General features: G+C 44.1%; 1 protein-coding gene across 1 annotated transcript in view; it reads right to left on the bottom strand.

The window, feature by feature from the left end:
• The window catches only part of CCDC150 (coiled-coil domain containing 150), a 37,515-nt gene extending 23,337 nt beyond the window's left edge, over nucleotides 1–14,178 (bottom strand). The window contains 12 exon segments of the mRNA XM_033168872.1: nucleotides 666–790; nucleotides 1,315–1,422; nucleotides 1,850–1,942; nucleotides 2,232–2,275; nucleotides 4,092–4,221; nucleotides 6,420–6,469; nucleotides 6,472–6,535; nucleotides 7,240–7,308; nucleotides 8,695–8,873; nucleotides 10,025–10,245; nucleotides 11,432–11,602; nucleotides 14,099–14,178. Coding sequence (XP_033024763.1) covers nucleotides 666–790; nucleotides 1,315–1,422; nucleotides 1,850–1,942; nucleotides 2,232–2,275; nucleotides 4,092–4,221; nucleotides 6,420–6,469; nucleotides 6,472–6,535; nucleotides 7,240–7,308; nucleotides 8,695–8,873; nucleotides 10,025–10,245; nucleotides 11,432–11,598 — 1,250 coding nt within the window. The 5' untranslated portion in view covers nucleotides 11,599–11,602; nucleotides 14,099–14,178.
• Between the last annotated feature and the right edge of the window lie 2,794 nt (nucleotides 14,179–16,972).

A 16,972-nucleotide genomic window follows, 5' to 3' on the forward strand; every position in this document is an offset into this window, starting at 1 on the left:
CTGATCTTTAAAGCCCTAAACGGCTTTGGCCCAGTATACCTGAAGGAGCATCTCCATTCCCATCATTCTGAGGTCCAGGTACGAGGGCCTTCTAGTGGTTCCCTCGCTGTGAGAAGCGAAGTTACAGGGAACCAGGCAGAGGGCCTTCTCGGTAGTGACACCCTCCCATAAGATGTCAGAGAGATAAATAGTTACACAACTTATAGAAGACACCTGAAGGCGGCCCTGTATTTTTAATGTTTGATGTTTTATTGTGCTTTTAATGTTCTGTTGGGAGCCGCCTAGAGTTGCTGGGGAAACCCAGCCGGATGGGCAGGGTATAAATAATATATTATTAAAAACCAAATAAAAAAAAAATCCTTCCAGTAGCACCTTAGAGACCAACTAAGTTTGTTCTTGGTATGAGCTTTCGTGTGCATGCACACTTCTTCAGATACACTGAAACAGAAGTATATTATTGTTGTTGTTACTTTTGGGACCTTCAAAAGCAGCCACAGGCCTCACATTTCGGACAGCAGATGTATGTCACAGAATGAGATGCATTTAAGACTGAAGTAGAGCTTGTATTAAGATGTTTTTTTAAAAGAAAAAGAAAAAAGAAAGAGGAGGTAATAAAAGGAAGCCAGGCCACACACAGGAAAGGAAAGCAATACTTTAGCTCTCACATCTCTCTCTGGAGCTGAGCTTTTTCATTCTGCACAATCTGCAGTTCCGCTGTGATACTGGCCCGGGCAGCATCCAGAATCAAGTCTTGCTCTTGCAGCTTCTGATTGATTTTATCCTGCTCCGCCTAAAAAGGAAAGGAGGAATTATGAAGGCGCATATCATGATAAAATGAATCCCCAACATTTTCAGCCTCAAAATTTTGGCCGTGAAGAGCTGCTCACTGTTTTGCAGGCCTCTTTCCACCTGACCTGAGAGGGCAGGGCCCAGACTGACTGCAGCTACAAAAGCTGCGGCTGGTGAAGAGGCCAGACCACCTTGGCTGCTTCTCAGCGCAGACCCATGCTATTGAGCATGAGCTTCCACAGCTGTTGCCTGTAGCAACAGCAGCAGATATGTTCTATGCTTTTAATTTTTTTATTCTCTTCACATATTACAAAATGTTAGTGGGTACAAAAGTCTGTCTGGGGGGGTGGGGACTGAGGAGAACGGGCTCGCCTCCCACAATTCTTTGCTCCTGCCTTGGTAGCGCGCTCAGAGATCGAACCCAACCCAGATAACCCCGTCGTCAACCTACGGAAATGGTGCACGGCATACACATTGCAGATTAATAGGACGGTTTCTGAAACACGCGTGAAAATGGCTCCATACCTTTAGGGCGGCCTGGTGATCTGAAAAGAGTTGAGCATTCCCCGCGGTAACACTTCGGAGGTTGTCGTTCAATTCTGCACACTGTTGGGTCAGCTGCTCATTAAGCACCTTGAGGAAGGACACAAGAGTCACAAGAAGTGTCTACCAATTCATTATTCCTAGCTTTCTTCCTGAAGAGGGGTGGGGATTCTATGGGCCTTAGGTCACCAGGTCCTACAGCCAACGCCAGGCAGGATTCAACTTGCTCTGGTTTTGTCCCCATCCTCCTCGCTGCCGAGTTCAACGAGGGCAAAACTGAGACTAAACAGGAGGTTGTAGGGGTAGCACCGCATTTGCCCCTCGAGGAAAGACCTCGACCAGACATTCCTGGGGGACTGTTCCCCAGCCTCTAGTTCTACCAGCACCCCATATTCCACACACATGCAAAATGGCACATGCAAAATTTACCCAGACCTTGGCAAAGCAATCTCTCTTTTCTGCTAGACATAATTTTGAACCAAGTCCTTAAAAAAAAAAAAAAATTTAATCGCATTACTTGCACTTTTTCTGCCACCTCTCGCAAAGAGGCTATTTCTGATCGCAGCTGCGTGTTCTCCTCGTGTTCCCTGCTCAGAGACAGCCGTGCAGTCTAAAAGAAAAGAAGAGGGGTAAAAGGGTCTCCCGAGGGGAAAATGTTTCAAACAGGCAAAGCATTGCAGGCAGTTCAACCAGGTGTGTTAATACATCCCGTTTTTCCACCTCATTTTTCATGTAATGGGGCAGTCCAGTTAAATTAGTACAGCTCTTGAATAATTAGCCACACGCCCTTGCTGTATCAGCTGCACATACCTGAACTGTAGATATATGTGGGGCCAAGGCATTAAAGGGGGGGTGGGAGAAATCCTGCCAAATTCCAAAATTCCTGTTTTTAAACTTACTTTCCCTTCTTCGCTGAGCCTGGAGATGGTATTCTCTCGGGATTCTAGAACAGAACCCACAGAAAGAAAGCGTCATCAGATTTTGAAGCTATTAATCAAATGTAACCATCATCACTTAGATGTTGTTGGGTGTTTTTTCCCCAAATCAAAATACCAAATATAGAACTCTGCTACAGAAACTGCTGCGCCAGGCACCTTTTTTCCTAGAATACTGTTTTGGACTGACAAGCAAGGACAAATATTAGACAGATGACTTTTTTTACGGTAACCTAAGAAAGGATTAGCTGCTGAAACCTTATGCAGGCTTATTGCAAATACTTTCCATTGGACTCGGAGGGAATCCCTTCTGAGTAAGATCTACAAGGCTGGGCTGTGGACTGTTAATGTTGTCACACAAGCCAAAGCGGCAGTTTGTCTCTTTCATTTTTTGAAGAAAGAGGTCTTTAAACTCATAAAACGAACCTGGTGAGACTAATTCTGTTGCAATCTCTGATAGTACTGCGGTTTATCATGTAAAAGAATACCTGGCCCTGTTAAGTGCTGATGAAAATCCGTAACAGCTACTGAAGATGAAACCGATCATCTGTAATTTTTTGTTGTTGAAATGTCGCAATACTGCAGTTATGCAGCCAGAAAAGAAACAACTCCCTCAAAGCTCGATCAATTCTCTTTTCAGAATCTCCAACAGTCACTACAACATCCTTAGGAGTTGGATGCGTAGCCACCTGCTATGTTTCGTGTCATCTCTAAATATATTTGTTGTCATTCAGTTTGTCAATGCCTATCCCACTATTATTGGAGTTAACTTCACTCCAACGTTAATGTTTGTTTTAGTTGGTGCTAATGTAGTTTGGATTTGATATCCCGCTTTATCACTACCCGAAGGAGTCTCAAAGCAGCTAACATTCTCCTTTTCCCTTCCTCCCCCACAACAAACACTCTGTGAGGTGAGTGGGGCTGAGAGACTTCAAAGAAGTGTGACTAGACCAAGGTCACCCAGCAGCTGCATGTGGAGGAGCGGAGACATGAACCCGGTTCCCCAGATTACGAGTCTATCGCTCTTAACCACTACACCACACTGGCTCTCTTTAAAGCCCTCAACAGCCTTGGTCCAATACACCTGAAGGAGCGTCTTCACCCCCATCATTCAGCCCGGACACTGAGGTCCAGGTCCTAGGGCCTTCTGGCGGTTCCCTTATTGCAAGAAGTGAGGTTACAGGGAACCAGGCAGAGGGCCTTCTCGGTAGTGGCACCCGCCCTGTGGAACACCCTCCCATCAAATATCAAGGAATAAACAACTACTGTATCTGACGTTTAGAAGACATCTGAAGTTCAGGGAAGTTTTTAATGACTGATGTTTTAATGTATTTTTAATCTTTTGTTGGAAGCCGCCCAGAGTGGCTGGGGAAACCCAGCCAGATAGGCGGGGTATAAATATTATTATTATTACTACTACTACTACTACTACTACTACACATTTATAGGCCATCCTACGTTTAGTCTCCAGACCTGCTAAGACATACTTTCCTCTTTCGTCAAGCAGGCTGGGAAGACATCCAAAAGCCCCTATCCTTAAGACTTGAGCTGGTCTCACAGTCCAGTTCACATGGGAACAGGCCGCTACAGATTTAACGCCACAGACAGAGCTTGCACACTGCAATGGTTTTCAGTGAGCTGGTCTCACAGTCCAGTTCACATGGGAACAGGCCGTCGCAGATTTAATGCCACAGGCAGAGCTTGCACACTGCAATGGTTTTCAGTGAGTCACTTCCCACATTAAACTGCTGGTTATACAGGTGCAGCACATGGAGCATGGGACTGGCCTTAAGGCATGAAGAAGATCCAAAACGACTTGCATACCTAGATCCGATTTAAGCTGTGCACACTGCTGTTCCAACTGAAGAGCCTTCTCTTCCTCCCTTTGCAGCCTCTCCCGAGATATCTCAATATCTTGGCGGAGGCTGTTACAGTCCTGCTGCAGAATGTGAACCTGTAATGGCACCCAAATATGCATTCAGTAATTCTTTTTAAAAAATAAAAATAAAACCACCAACGAAGCCTTTCATTGAGCTAGACAGCTGAAGAATGAAAAAGCTATAGCTGTACTGTTTGCAACCAAAAAAGTTATATATATATATTAATTTTATTTATTTGGTTTTTCAAATTTCAGTTTTACAATCACATATCAACACACAACATAAAAACAAGATTCCAAATTATCTCCTGGACTTCCCTCCTCCCCTTTGTGGGTCCTATTGTTAGCCATTCCCTCCTGCATCTTTTAGGACACCCAAATCTTGGATTATTTCCAAAATTCACCATTAACTACAAGTGTTATTCAAATCCTGCTAACAATTTTAACTGTTTACAATGGTCTTTAAGGTAAGTTATAAATTTTCCCCATTCTTTATTAAAATCTTTGTCTTCCTGATTTCTGATTCTTCCGGTCATTTTTGCCATTCCAGCAACCAAAGTTTTAAGTTGTTTTTAATATTGGTTTTTAATGCTATAACCTGCCCAGGGACCTTATGGTGAAGGACAGGTAATAAATAACTGCACACCCTTAATCTCCTCTCCCGCACACACCCTTAAGGCTCAGGGAGAGAACACTGGAAATCTTGGATTGCGATTCAGTGGCAGAGGCCATCTTTTGCATGCAAAAGATCCAGGTTCAACCCCTAGCAACTTCTAAAAGGGCTGGAAAAGAACCTTGCATGAATCTGCGAAGAGTGTCTACCAGTATAGACTACTGATACTACTTCTACTACTACTAATTCTAATTTATTACTTATACCCCACCAAACTTGGTTACAGGGAACCAGGCAGAGGGCCTTCTCGGTAGTGGCGCCCACCCTGTGGAACACCCTCCCATCCGATGTTAAGGAATGTATATTCTGGCGTATAAGACTACTTTTTAATCCAGGAAAATCTTCTCCAAAGTCGGGGGTCGCCTTATACGCCGGGTGGAGAATCTGCGGTCGAGTATATCTCAAACTCTATATTTTAACTGGAAAAGTGGGGGTCGTCTTATACGCCAGAAAATACGGTAAACAACCATCTGACTTTTAGAAGACATCTGAAGGCAGCCCTGTATTGGGAAGTTTTTAATGTTCGATGTTCTGTTGTGTTTTTAATATTCTGTTGGGAGCCGCCCAGAGTGGCTTGGGAAACTCAGCAAGGTGGGCAGGGTATAATTAATTAATTAATTAATTAATTAATTGATAATCCATTTGCCGGTATGCAAGAATGTGTATATATTCTTGCCTCTGCACAGCAGGGGGTGGTCATGCAGTAGGTCTGGAGAAAAGTTGTAGTAGACCTTCCTTTTTATTGTTCTATACCTAAGAACTGCTGTATTCTTATCTTATTAAATTTTTATACCTTCCCATACGTGCAGGTCACAGGGCGGTTCACTACATAGATTAAAAATGCAAAATACATAATAAAAATGAATTCAACAACAACCCAATATCCCCGCCCAGCACATTTTAAAAGGGCATTGATATCAATCAGCCAAAGGTCTGGTTAAAGAGGAACATTTTTTTGCCTGGCACCTAAATGAAGGGCCCAGCCAAACCTCCCTGCCGTAGGAGGAAGAGGAGGAGGAAGAGGAGCATTTTGATATTTAAATGTGCTGCGGAAGGGAAGATTGTTGGTTTGTTTCTGTTCTTACTATATATTACGTATTATGTATTATCTATATTGTAATTTTATGTTGTGAACCACCCTGAGACCTACAGGTATAGGGTGGTATGCAAATTTAATTGATTACTAATAATATGAATATTATGCTGTCGTACCCCTTCATGGATCACTGCCTTGTCGTGGCGAAGGGGGTTGAATAAACTCCAAGAAGCTATGAGCTATGCTGTGCAGGTCCACACAAGACGGACAGGTCATAGCCGAGAGTTTAGACTAAATGTGATCCACCTGGAGAAGGAACTGGCAAGCCACTCCAGTATTTTGCCAAGAAAACTCCATGGACATAAAAAAGGAGAAGTTTTGAGAAGAAAGTGAGTTTCCAAGGCATGCTCTGGTTCATGGGTCACGGAGAGTCGAACACCGACTAAGAAGACTAAAACAACAACATGCTGTCGTAACTTTTTGAAACAACAGTCGCCTGTCAGTAGCCTGCAAAACTGTATTGTTCTGGTGAAATCCTAAAACGAGAACGGACGCTTCACCCACTTGCTTCCTTTCGTTTTCCACCGTCGCTTCCATTTCGTGCATCCGATAAGCAGGACTGCTTGGGATTCTTCCAAGGACTGCCGCATGCTGGACTCCTTGGACAGCTTCTCCGTCAGCTGCAAGCGACAAAGCAGGCGGTTTGGAAAACCAGTTCTGTTTCAAACCAGGGCTATGAGAGTGCAAGACTCTAAAACTTCTCTTTCTAGGACATGCAGCTTGCTTGGCACTGGGAGGGAGCACTGAAAACGCGAGCCTGGGGGCCATGCTGCGTGCAATCGTCTCTACAGCGGTACCTCAGAAGTCAAACAGAATCCGTTCCGGAAGTCCATTCGACTTCCGAAAACGTTCAGAAACCAAGGCACAGCTTCCGATTGCCTGCAGGAGCTTCCTGCAGCCAATCAGAAGCTGCGGAAGTTGCGCCGGACGTTCGGGTTCCAAAGAACATTTGCAAACCGGAACACCTCACTTCCGGGTTTGAGGTGTTCGGGAGCCAAAACGTTTGAGTCGCAAGGTGTTTGGGATCCAAGGTATGGCTGTATTTGCCTACCGCAACGTGGACAATGGTAGAACACTCTTAGCAAATATTCTACACCTGCCCATAGCTTGAAACAGTTTCATCTCAAATATTCAAAACACGTGCTGGCCTTCGAAACGGATGCAACCTCCCCAGGCAGAGGGGCACCTCATGGAGAATATTCTGAGCATCGCCAGCAGATTTATTTCCTTGTTTCAATCGCCATGCCTTCTCGAATTGTTAGGGAGGTCATCTTCTTCACTCCCCGTCCCCCCCGTGGTAACCCAAATATCCTTCTGCCCTTACCTCTTGCAGTTTACGGTTCATCTTATTTTTCGCTGCCCTCAACTCATCAGCAGCAACTGTTACATCTCTCTGCAAAAAACAACAACAGTGCATGGGTGGGCTGGATGTGCAAATGTTTTTGTTTTTTTCAAAGCTGGGCTCTTTGTAATGCATCCCGATTGCTCTTCAACTCATCTGCGTTTCCAACAACTTTTCTGACACTTGTCTTAAACCACACCATCAGACAGCTTAGAACGGGGAAGGCAGTTATCAGACTACACTTCCCTCTACCCACAAGTTTATAATATATATATGTCTGAGTATAAGTTTATCGTAATACATATGTTTAACATTAAGGGCAATTCCCTCACACACACACCCCAAATTTGGAACTAGAACGAAGTCTAGCTCCCCGGAAAATAACTGGGACTGGTGTTGTGTGATACGAGGAGCTAACCAAGAATGCTGTTTAAGAGAGGCAGCCTACCTGCAATTCCTAGTAACAGCTAGCACGTTTACAAAGCTAAGCAGGGTCTGGTATGGTTGCAATACTGGATGGGAGACCACATGTTGAGATTCCTGCACTGCAGGGGGTTGGACAAGATGATCTTGAGGCTCCCTTCCAACTGTACAATGTTTCTCCCCGTCCTTTCCGCATAAGCAACCATACCGATAAGAGCGTGAGGTTTGTAATCTACTCTTCGGTCCAGCCGCCGCTGTACGATTTCTAGCCCATTTTGAGGGATACGGCGAAAGAATAGCAACTCTCAATCATTCCCATTTTCAGTATAAGATGCATGTCTAAACCTTACAGCATATTAACATTTAGCAATCCTTTCGAAGTCCACAGTATAGCAACAGTGATCTACAAAACTGCAGATCTGTTAACAGCAGGGTGGATAAAAATCAAAGATTTAAAAATAAAAAAATAAAAAAAATCAGATACATATGCTATGATGTTATTTTTTTTAGTAAAATAAATTGTTTAAATTGTTATTAAGGAAATGATTATTTCTCTCCTTCCAATAAAGTACAGCAGAAAAGTTGTCCAAATATAAACAGTTAACTTATTAAACTTCACAATAATTTCATAATTATCTATGTATTTCTAAGAGCAAAACCAAATCAGTAATTTTTGATATAACTGTAAAAAATACTCTGAAAATTTATTATTCCAAAAACGAAATCTTCATCTGGTTGTAAATATTAAGATTATACCATCAAGGAGGAGTCTTTCTGTAAAAAAAAAAGATTTAAATCAAGTCTTACTGACTAATGATTTAAATCAAATCCACCCTGGTTAACAGACTAGATCAGGCTTCCTCAACCTCGGCCCTCCAGATGTTTTTGGCCTAAAACTCCCATGATCCCCAGCTAGCAGGACCAGTGGTCAGGGATGATGGGAACTGTAGTCTCAAAACATCTGGAGGGCCAAGGTGGAGGAAGCCTGGACTAGATCATCAGAAACTTCCGTACCTTTGTGGCAGTTGCAATCTCCAAAGCAGCGCTCAGCTTTTGAACTTGACCTCTGGCTTTTTCCTCCTCTTCCCGGGACTCCCTCAGCTGCTGGCACAGCACTCTTCCCTCCATCTGAAGCACCTTCAGTTCTCCGATGTGCTCCTCCTGTATCGCGTTGAGGCGCTGCTCTAAATTGGCTGTAAGACAGCAAGGCAGAAACAGGGGTGCTTTGCAGTGAGCCCTGCTTCTCAGGCTTCCAAGAGCATAGAATAGAATCATAGAGTTGGAAGAGACCACAAGGGCCATCCAGTCCAACCCCCTGCCAAGCAGGAAACACCATCAAAGCATTCCTGACAGATGGCTGTCAAGCCTCCGCTTAAAGACCTCCAAAGAAGGAGACTCCACCACACTCCTTGGTAGCAAATTCCACTGCTGAACAGCTCTCACTGTCAGGAAGTTCTTCCTAATGTTTAGGTGGAATCTTCTTTCTTGTAGTTTGAATCCATTGCTCCGTGTCCGCTTCTCTGGAGCAGCAGAAAACAACCTTTCACCCTCCACTATATGACATCCTGTTATATATTTGAACATGGCTATCATATCACCCCTTAACCATCTCTTCTCACTCAGCCAAGAAGCTCACTGGGCCAGTCACTAATCCTCAGCCTAACCCACCTCACAAGGACAAAACAAGGAGACGTCTGTAGGTCGCTTTGAGGAAAGGTGGGATATTAAATGTAAGAAATTTAATTAAATTAAATAACCAGGCAGACCTGATGCAGAGGCATGCTAGAATTACCCTCCAACAGTAAAGGCAGATTAGGAGATGAAACTCTGTTTGCATGAGGCTGATCTGGGCTCACAAGGAAGACAAAGCAGCTAATTCCTTGGGGCATGCGAGCAGCAAACCTGTGGCACGCAGTTTAAGGATTGCTCCTAGAGCAAGAACTATAGAAATATATCTAAGGAGGTATCTAACAAAGGGGCCAGCAAACTTTTCAGCAGGGGGCCGGTCCCCTGACCCTCAGACCTTGTGGGGGCTGGACTTTATTTTGGAAAAAATAAATGAACGAATTCCTATGCCCCACAAATAACCCAGAGATGCATTTTAAATAAAAGCGCACATTCTACTCATGTAAAACACCAGGCAAGCCCCACAAATAACCCAGAGATGCATTTTAAATGAAAGGGCAGATTCTACTCATGTAAAAACACGCTGATTCCCAGACCATCCGCGGGCCAGAATGGGAAATCGATTGGGCCACATACAGCCCATGGGCCTTAGTTTGCCTACCCATGAATCTAACGTCACTGCACGCACCAGCCTTTGGTTCCTGCCCCCTACAGTTACCTGCATGCTTTGGGTTCAGCTCTTTTTCTGTCTGCAGCCGGAACATACTCAGCTTCATGGTCTGCACAACACTTTCAAGCCGGCACATCCGATTCACGAGAGTTTCGCAGGTCTGCCACAGCGTGTCCTTTGCTCCGCCAAACGCCGTTCTGGCACGGACGGGGCTGATGGTCTGGTGGCCTTCAGAGTTCTCCGAGGGTTTCGAAGGGAAGAGTTCCATGCTGGAAGAAACAAGATGCCCATTCGTTGTTGCGATTCCACAGGTACATATATCCTTGGTATTATGTGCACATTCTCTGCACGCATAGCTGCAAGCTGGAACACAGCTAAGAGGCAAAACCCATTTCTCGCTGCCAATTGCACAGGGCAGGGGGTCCTCAAATTCACCTCCATCCTTTTGCCATACAAGTAAGCTGTGGGAAATCCCACAGTTGGGGACTAGTTACTCATCACCCCTGAAACATGGGTGTAGTCCCCATCAAGTAAAACAGGGGCAGCCAACTCCCAAGGGAATGTGATCTACTCGCAGAGTTAAAAACTGGCAGTGATCTATCCCCTTTTGGGGGTTCAGGTCACAGTTGAACTTTTTTTTAGGAAGGAAATCCCTATTTTTTAGGGGTTCAGGTCAAAGTTGTTGAGCTTCTTTTTATGGGCTGCAGGACTAAAATGTTTAGCTTTTTTTAGGGGAGCCAAAGTTATTGGGCTTCTTTGGGGGGAGCCAGTGATCTACCAGTGATCTACCACAGACACCCAGTGATCTACTGGTAGATCATGATCTACCTGTTGGACGTGCCTGAAGTCAAACAATAGAAATTAGCCCCTGTCTGCTACTTAGCCTCTTAATTCCTATGGAAGCTGTAAGGGTGTATTTACTTTTCCTCACATGATTTCTCCATCTTGGCTTTATTTCTGTTAAATAAATCATGACACGGTATCATATGTCATATGTTGTTGTTGTTCATCTGAGGTTGCATTTACCTAATGTTAAGACCTGCTAAGGAACAAATGATTGCTATTATGTCCCGATATGTAAACCCACAGAATTCAAAGAGGGTGCACTTTCTTTTTCCCCATGACTGTAAATAAAAAGGTCTGATCTTCATGTCAATACCTCATTCACTTCAGTGCCCTTCATCTGCAACGAAACTTAACTACATCGTCTCAAAACAATACAGGATTGATTCAGAAGACTTTTAAAAATCAGAACACATCAACTTCTTAATAACTTGGGTGCTGGTAGCAAAGGCCAGTCAGACGTTCGGAGAGAGAGAGAGAGATCACGCAAATAAAGGAAAATGGTGAATGAAGGTTGCAGTCCTGTGTTTACATCCCTGGAAATAACAGTGGAACAGACTTCCATGTAAACATCCATACACTTGAGCTTCAAAGCATTTATTTTGACTATACCTTTGTCCATCAATGCCCAGAGTATGCAGTTCCCTCAAAAGCGCATTTGTCTGCTCTTCAACTACTTTCATCCTCTGGTTCAGCACAACGAAGGTTTCAGGAGCTGTTGAATGGACACTCACTGGGAAGATTATTGGCCTCGCCATCAGGGTCTCAGCATTCAACATTTAACTGCAAACATAAAAGTCAGAGGTACCTCTTGATCACCCAATGGAAAGAGAGAGAAGCAAAACGTCAAAAAAAGGAGAACGGAGGCAATGAGATTACTCCATCTCTAATAGGGCCCAGAGGAATATCTATGCCATGGCTTACCCTTAAGAATCCTGGGAATTTTGAATTTGGTGAAGGTGCTAAAAAAATCTCTATTTAAAATCCCAGTCTCCACTCTCACAAAATCTATCTGAAGAAGTGTGCATGCACACGAAAGCTCATACCAAGAACAAACTTAGTTGGTCTCTAAGGTGCTACTGGAAGGATTTTTTTATTTTATTTTTTACTATGGCAGACCAAAACGGCTACCTACCTGTAACAAAATGCATGGTCTCTTCAAACACTGACTGGCAGTAGATGGATAATAATAATAAACCAAAGAAATGACTTATTCCGACAACACGCAATTAATCTAAATTAGTGGCTGTGATTTGGAACACCTGTTGCAGAAGCAGTATGCCTCCCATTTATTGGAGGAATGGGACAGACTCCTCAGTGGCAGACTCTTCACCTACTGACAGCTCCCCCCCCCTTTCAATCCCAGGTGTTTCCACTGAAAAGGACCAGTTAAGCAGGTGGCAATGCCTCCAAGTGAGTGAGAGAGAGACACTTGAAGTCAAAGCAAACAAATGTTCAAAGGCAGCTTCACATATGCTTTACAAAACATATCCCAGGGAGAAACAACTGAGTGGAAGTCAGCTGCTATCACCTTGATGGCTTTGCATTAAGGGTTCCAGGGGCACCTGGTTGGCCCCCGTTTGCAGGCAGAAGTGATATCAGGAAGAAACATGACAGACAGAATAATTGCCAAACACAGGAAGAATAAGGTTATAGAGTGCCTCATTTGTGGTTTCATAAATCATTTAATGCGTCAATAAGAATGGAAGTTGTTAATATTGCAGTTGTAGAAGGGATTGTTATCCTGACTTTAGTGTAATTGAAATTAATAAGATTTTGGAATGCAGAAATAAAGAAAACAATCAAACCTTCAATTCTAGCAAGCGGGGGGGGGGGCTAAACTATATACAGTGGTACCTCCGGTTGCGGACAGGATCCGTTCCGGAGCTCCGGTCGGATCCTGAGGTTTCCGCAACCGGAGGGACGGCTTCTGCACATACATGCATGGCAACAGAGCAAAAGACAGTCACGGGAATATGAATCTGCACAAAACAAATAAGGTACCGTGAAAATCCCTGAAATGAGGGGGAATGGACTTTATTAATTATGTAAAAAGTAAGGTTAAGTGCATGAAGTGAATACAGGAAAAAGCTAAGAACTAAACAAGACCTTAACGGGATGCCAGCTACAAACCTCGTTTCTGCGCATGCAGCAAAAGATTTCCGGGATTGCCGCTTTCACAACCCAAATTTTACGTTACCCAAGGGTACCGTAATCCGAGGTGTTACTGTATTTTGGTATCCAAATGATTGATATTAGTAATTGTATTAAAATTTGGCATTGTTATAATGAGGCTATTATTGGACTGTAATTGAAAACTAAGAAAAATTATCCAAAAAAAAGCAGTGATATCATTTTCAATCCATCCCAGCGATATCATTTCCCCCTGTGTTGTTCCTCCTCCTTCCAACCATTCCCTGCATCTGAGACTCCAACCCACTCACCCCTCTCTCTTCCTAGTGACCCTCTCTATTATTTTGGTGTATATAATAATTTAGTTTCTTAAAAATACTATTAATATAAACTTTAAAATATGGGTGTAGCCAGGATTTATGTGGTGGGGGGGGGGGCAGAACTGAGCTGTCTGCAACAAGATTGGTCAGTTGGCTATTTTTTTTTTATTTACTTGATTGGGGAGGGGGGGCAGCTGCCCCCTGCCCCCCTTGGCTACGCCCACGCTTACAAAACCGATACGGTATTGCCAAGATGCAGAAACAACAAAACCGTCACTTAAGAAGTGCAAGTGCTCGCCGTTTTCAAATCCCCAAGACTTGCTGCAAAAGGCCAATACAGATGATGACAAAACAGATATCCCCACCTATCCCTAATCCTCACCTCTTAATTAAATCACCATTATTATTATTATTATTATTATTATTATTATTATTATTAGCAACCCCTAAGCAAGGCGCCCAGTGTGCTGGTGCTAGGCTGTTTTGCGCCCTAGGCGAGGTTAACTTATTTGCACACACACCAACCTGGAGGGGGGGGGGGATAAAAAAAATTGCTTTAAAAAAAAAACCCAGAAGCGATAGGATTCTTGGAAATATAAAAGCAACACATCACCAGATTTTTTTAAAAAAAAACATAGAGCAAAAGATAATCTGTATAGAAACGGTGCCCCTCAACGGTCAATAAACGAGGTCTGCGTCCCAGTTGGCCTAATTGATGGATTACTGATTAATGATCGCACCGGCCCCGAGATGTGCAGCTGATCCTCCTTTTCCTCGCTTCGCCCTGCACACTCCGGATCCACTTTCCTCCTCCTTTGCAACTTACCTCTTTCCCTAGAGGCGGCGGGAAGCGCCCCAGGTCTCTCTCCCCCCGGCTACCTTCGGAGCGCAGCGGCCGCGGACTCCTCCTCCTCTCCTCTCCGCCCCGCGCCGCTGCGCGCGGAATATGTTTCCATGGAGCTCCTCCCCGGCTTCAAACCGACATGCCTTGCCCAAAAGGGGCGGTCACTTTCGCTGCATTATGGGACTTGTAGTCCCTCCACCACCACCCTTTCCTAACGTAGCAGGGTCTTAAAGGGGAGGTGATTGCGCGCGGGGAAACTGCGCGCAGTATCAGGTTCAATACAAGCCAAAACAGCGCTTTGGTGTAGAGAAGCGCACCGGGATGGGTCGTTTCTGGGTGTGCGCGTTTTGTTTTGTTTTGTTTTGTTTTGTCGCTGCAACTCTTGCTGGATTTCAGAAAGTGTTGTTTCCTATCTGTCTAGTGTGTTTCTCTGCCAACAACAACCCTCCGTTTCAGGAGAAAGAGACAGAAGACGTCTCCTTATTGACATACATTCACCTCCCTTGCTGCTGGTCTCCCTTAAGGATATAACATGTCCCTGGTCAATCCGAGTACAGTGGTATCTCGGGTTAAGAACTTAATTCGTTCTGGAGGTCCGTTCTTAACCTGAAACCGTTCTTAACCTAAGGCGCGCTTTCGCTAATGGGACCTCCCGTTGCCACCATGCCGCCAGCGCGCAATTTCCGTTCTCATCCTGGGGCAAAGTTTGCAACCCGGAGCAACTACTTCCAGGTTCGCAGAGTTTGTAACCCGAAGTGTTTGTAACCCGAAGCGTATGTAACCCAAGGTACCACTGTACAGTACTGTGAACGTTAAGAGCTGAAAATTATTTTTCAATGTGGATCTTTACACATGCTCTCTAGATGGCAGGAGAGAGCAATCGGAACTGGGAGGAAAAGCTACAAATTGCAAAGGGCTGGCTATATTTCTCCATGTATCACCTATGGTAGCTTGACATTCATATGGGGGAGTGGAATTGAGGATATCTCTAAAGTGATATTTGGGAATGTGAAGCGTCGTTGTCGTACAAGTGCAGTCCTGCGTAGTAGCAGAAGACTGGTTCACACAGACAGAAATATAAATGGTGCTGTTTGTACTGTGCTGTGTTGCCCCAGATGTATACTTAGCACTGTTTATTGAGGGTTTGCCCTGCGCATAGTTAAGCTATGGAAATGGGAGCTGCATGATACGATGAGTGCAGCTAGCTTTAATGGTTTTAAAAGTGGGATAGGAAGAGGTGGATCTACTGCAAATCACCTAGTAGGTTGAGCTCTACCTTCTGTTTACCCCTATATGTATGGCTCTGAATACCAGGGGGCAATTCAAGCCGCGAAAATAACATCCAGGAGGAATTTGGGAAATCAGCAAAACGTCTGACAACAGAGCCAGGAAGTGCCTTTTCAAGAATTTTACTTCTTGAAATATGGCAGCCCTACTTTTATGTCCTGCATCTGATCACCTGCTGTGGGGGAATTAGATTTGTGAACTTCCTAAAGTCACGTTTAAAATTACAAAATGCATTCTAGAGTGGCAAGACTTGCCAGAATGTTATGTGTACATTTAATTTTCACTCCATGGAAAGTAGCTGGCAGAGTCAATATGTTGACGTTTTAGAATACAGCCATACCTTGGGTTACGGCCGCTTCAGGTTGCGCGTTTTCGGGTTGCACACTGCACCGAACCCGAAAGTACCAGAATGGGTTATTTCCGGGTTTGGCGCTTCGCACATGCGCAGAAGCACTAAATCATGCTTCGCACATGCGCAGAAGCAGCGAATCGCAACCCGCACATGTGCAGATGTGGCGCTGCAAGTTACGGACGCTGCGGGTTGCGAACGCGCCTCCTGCACGGATAGCGTTCACAACCCGAGCATCCACTGTAGTCTATTTCATGGGGAAAACACCACGTTCCCCTTATTTAAAGAACGTTTAAATTAAATACCATTGAAGAGCATTTGAATTAAGAAATGAAATGAAAACAAAAATCATGTTGTCCATGGATTTGCAAACTCTGGTCACAAGGGAAGCAGACAGAAATGCTTCAGCTACAATATTTTGAGGCTGGCCTGCCGTCCATCTCTTACAAAGCTTTCAGCTCCATCAATTAGTACCGAGGCTGATGATAGCTGTGGGCATTACATTCCACTTAAGAAGTGCTGGACACCCTTTGGCATTTCACCCTGTCTCTGGCTTTGCATAATCCGATAACCAATCTGCTGTGTTCCAATTAATTAAATTATCTGGTGTTTCTGGTTTGAAACGGCTCGGATTTATTCAAGATGCATCTGGACTTTGTGATTTGTGGTTTGGGAGATAGGCGGCGGGGAATATTTGCGGCAGGGAAGAGGGAGGTTGGGGAGAGATCAGAAGGTTGGGCTATATTTATGGCGCTCTTTCTCAGCAGTGTTTCAATAGCTGCATGCCCAAGGATGAACAATAAAAAATAAAAATTGAAGCATGTTGTGTTTGCTTTATGCTGCTGCTGTGGTATGAATGATAATAAAATTTTATTTTATTAAATGATAATAAATGATAATAAAATTTTACACACACACACACACACACACATGTACATATTGAAAGCCATTCAGAAGATTACAGATAATAAGCAGCTATTTGTATTGTGTTAGCATTTATCTTTTGCTGATAGAGGCACTCTGACTAGGCAGGCTGTCACATCTAGCACCATCAGATGTTTCTAGTCTTTAAGAGCAGCCCCTAGAAGAACACATTGCAGTAGTCAATCTGCATAATTACCAAGGCAAGGTTTCGCTGCTCTCCAAGTAGGAACTCAGCCATATTAAACCGACACAAAGTTGGGCTTTTTTAAAGGATCAACAGCACTCATTTGGCACTT

Source organism: Lacerta agilis, chromosome 1 (assembly GCF_009819535.1).
Source record: "Lacerta agilis isolate rLacAgi1 chromosome 1, rLacAgi1.pri, whole genome shotgun sequence".
Taxonomy (NCBI): Eukaryota; Metazoa; Chordata; class Lepidosauria; order Squamata; family Lacertidae; genus Lacerta; species Lacerta agilis.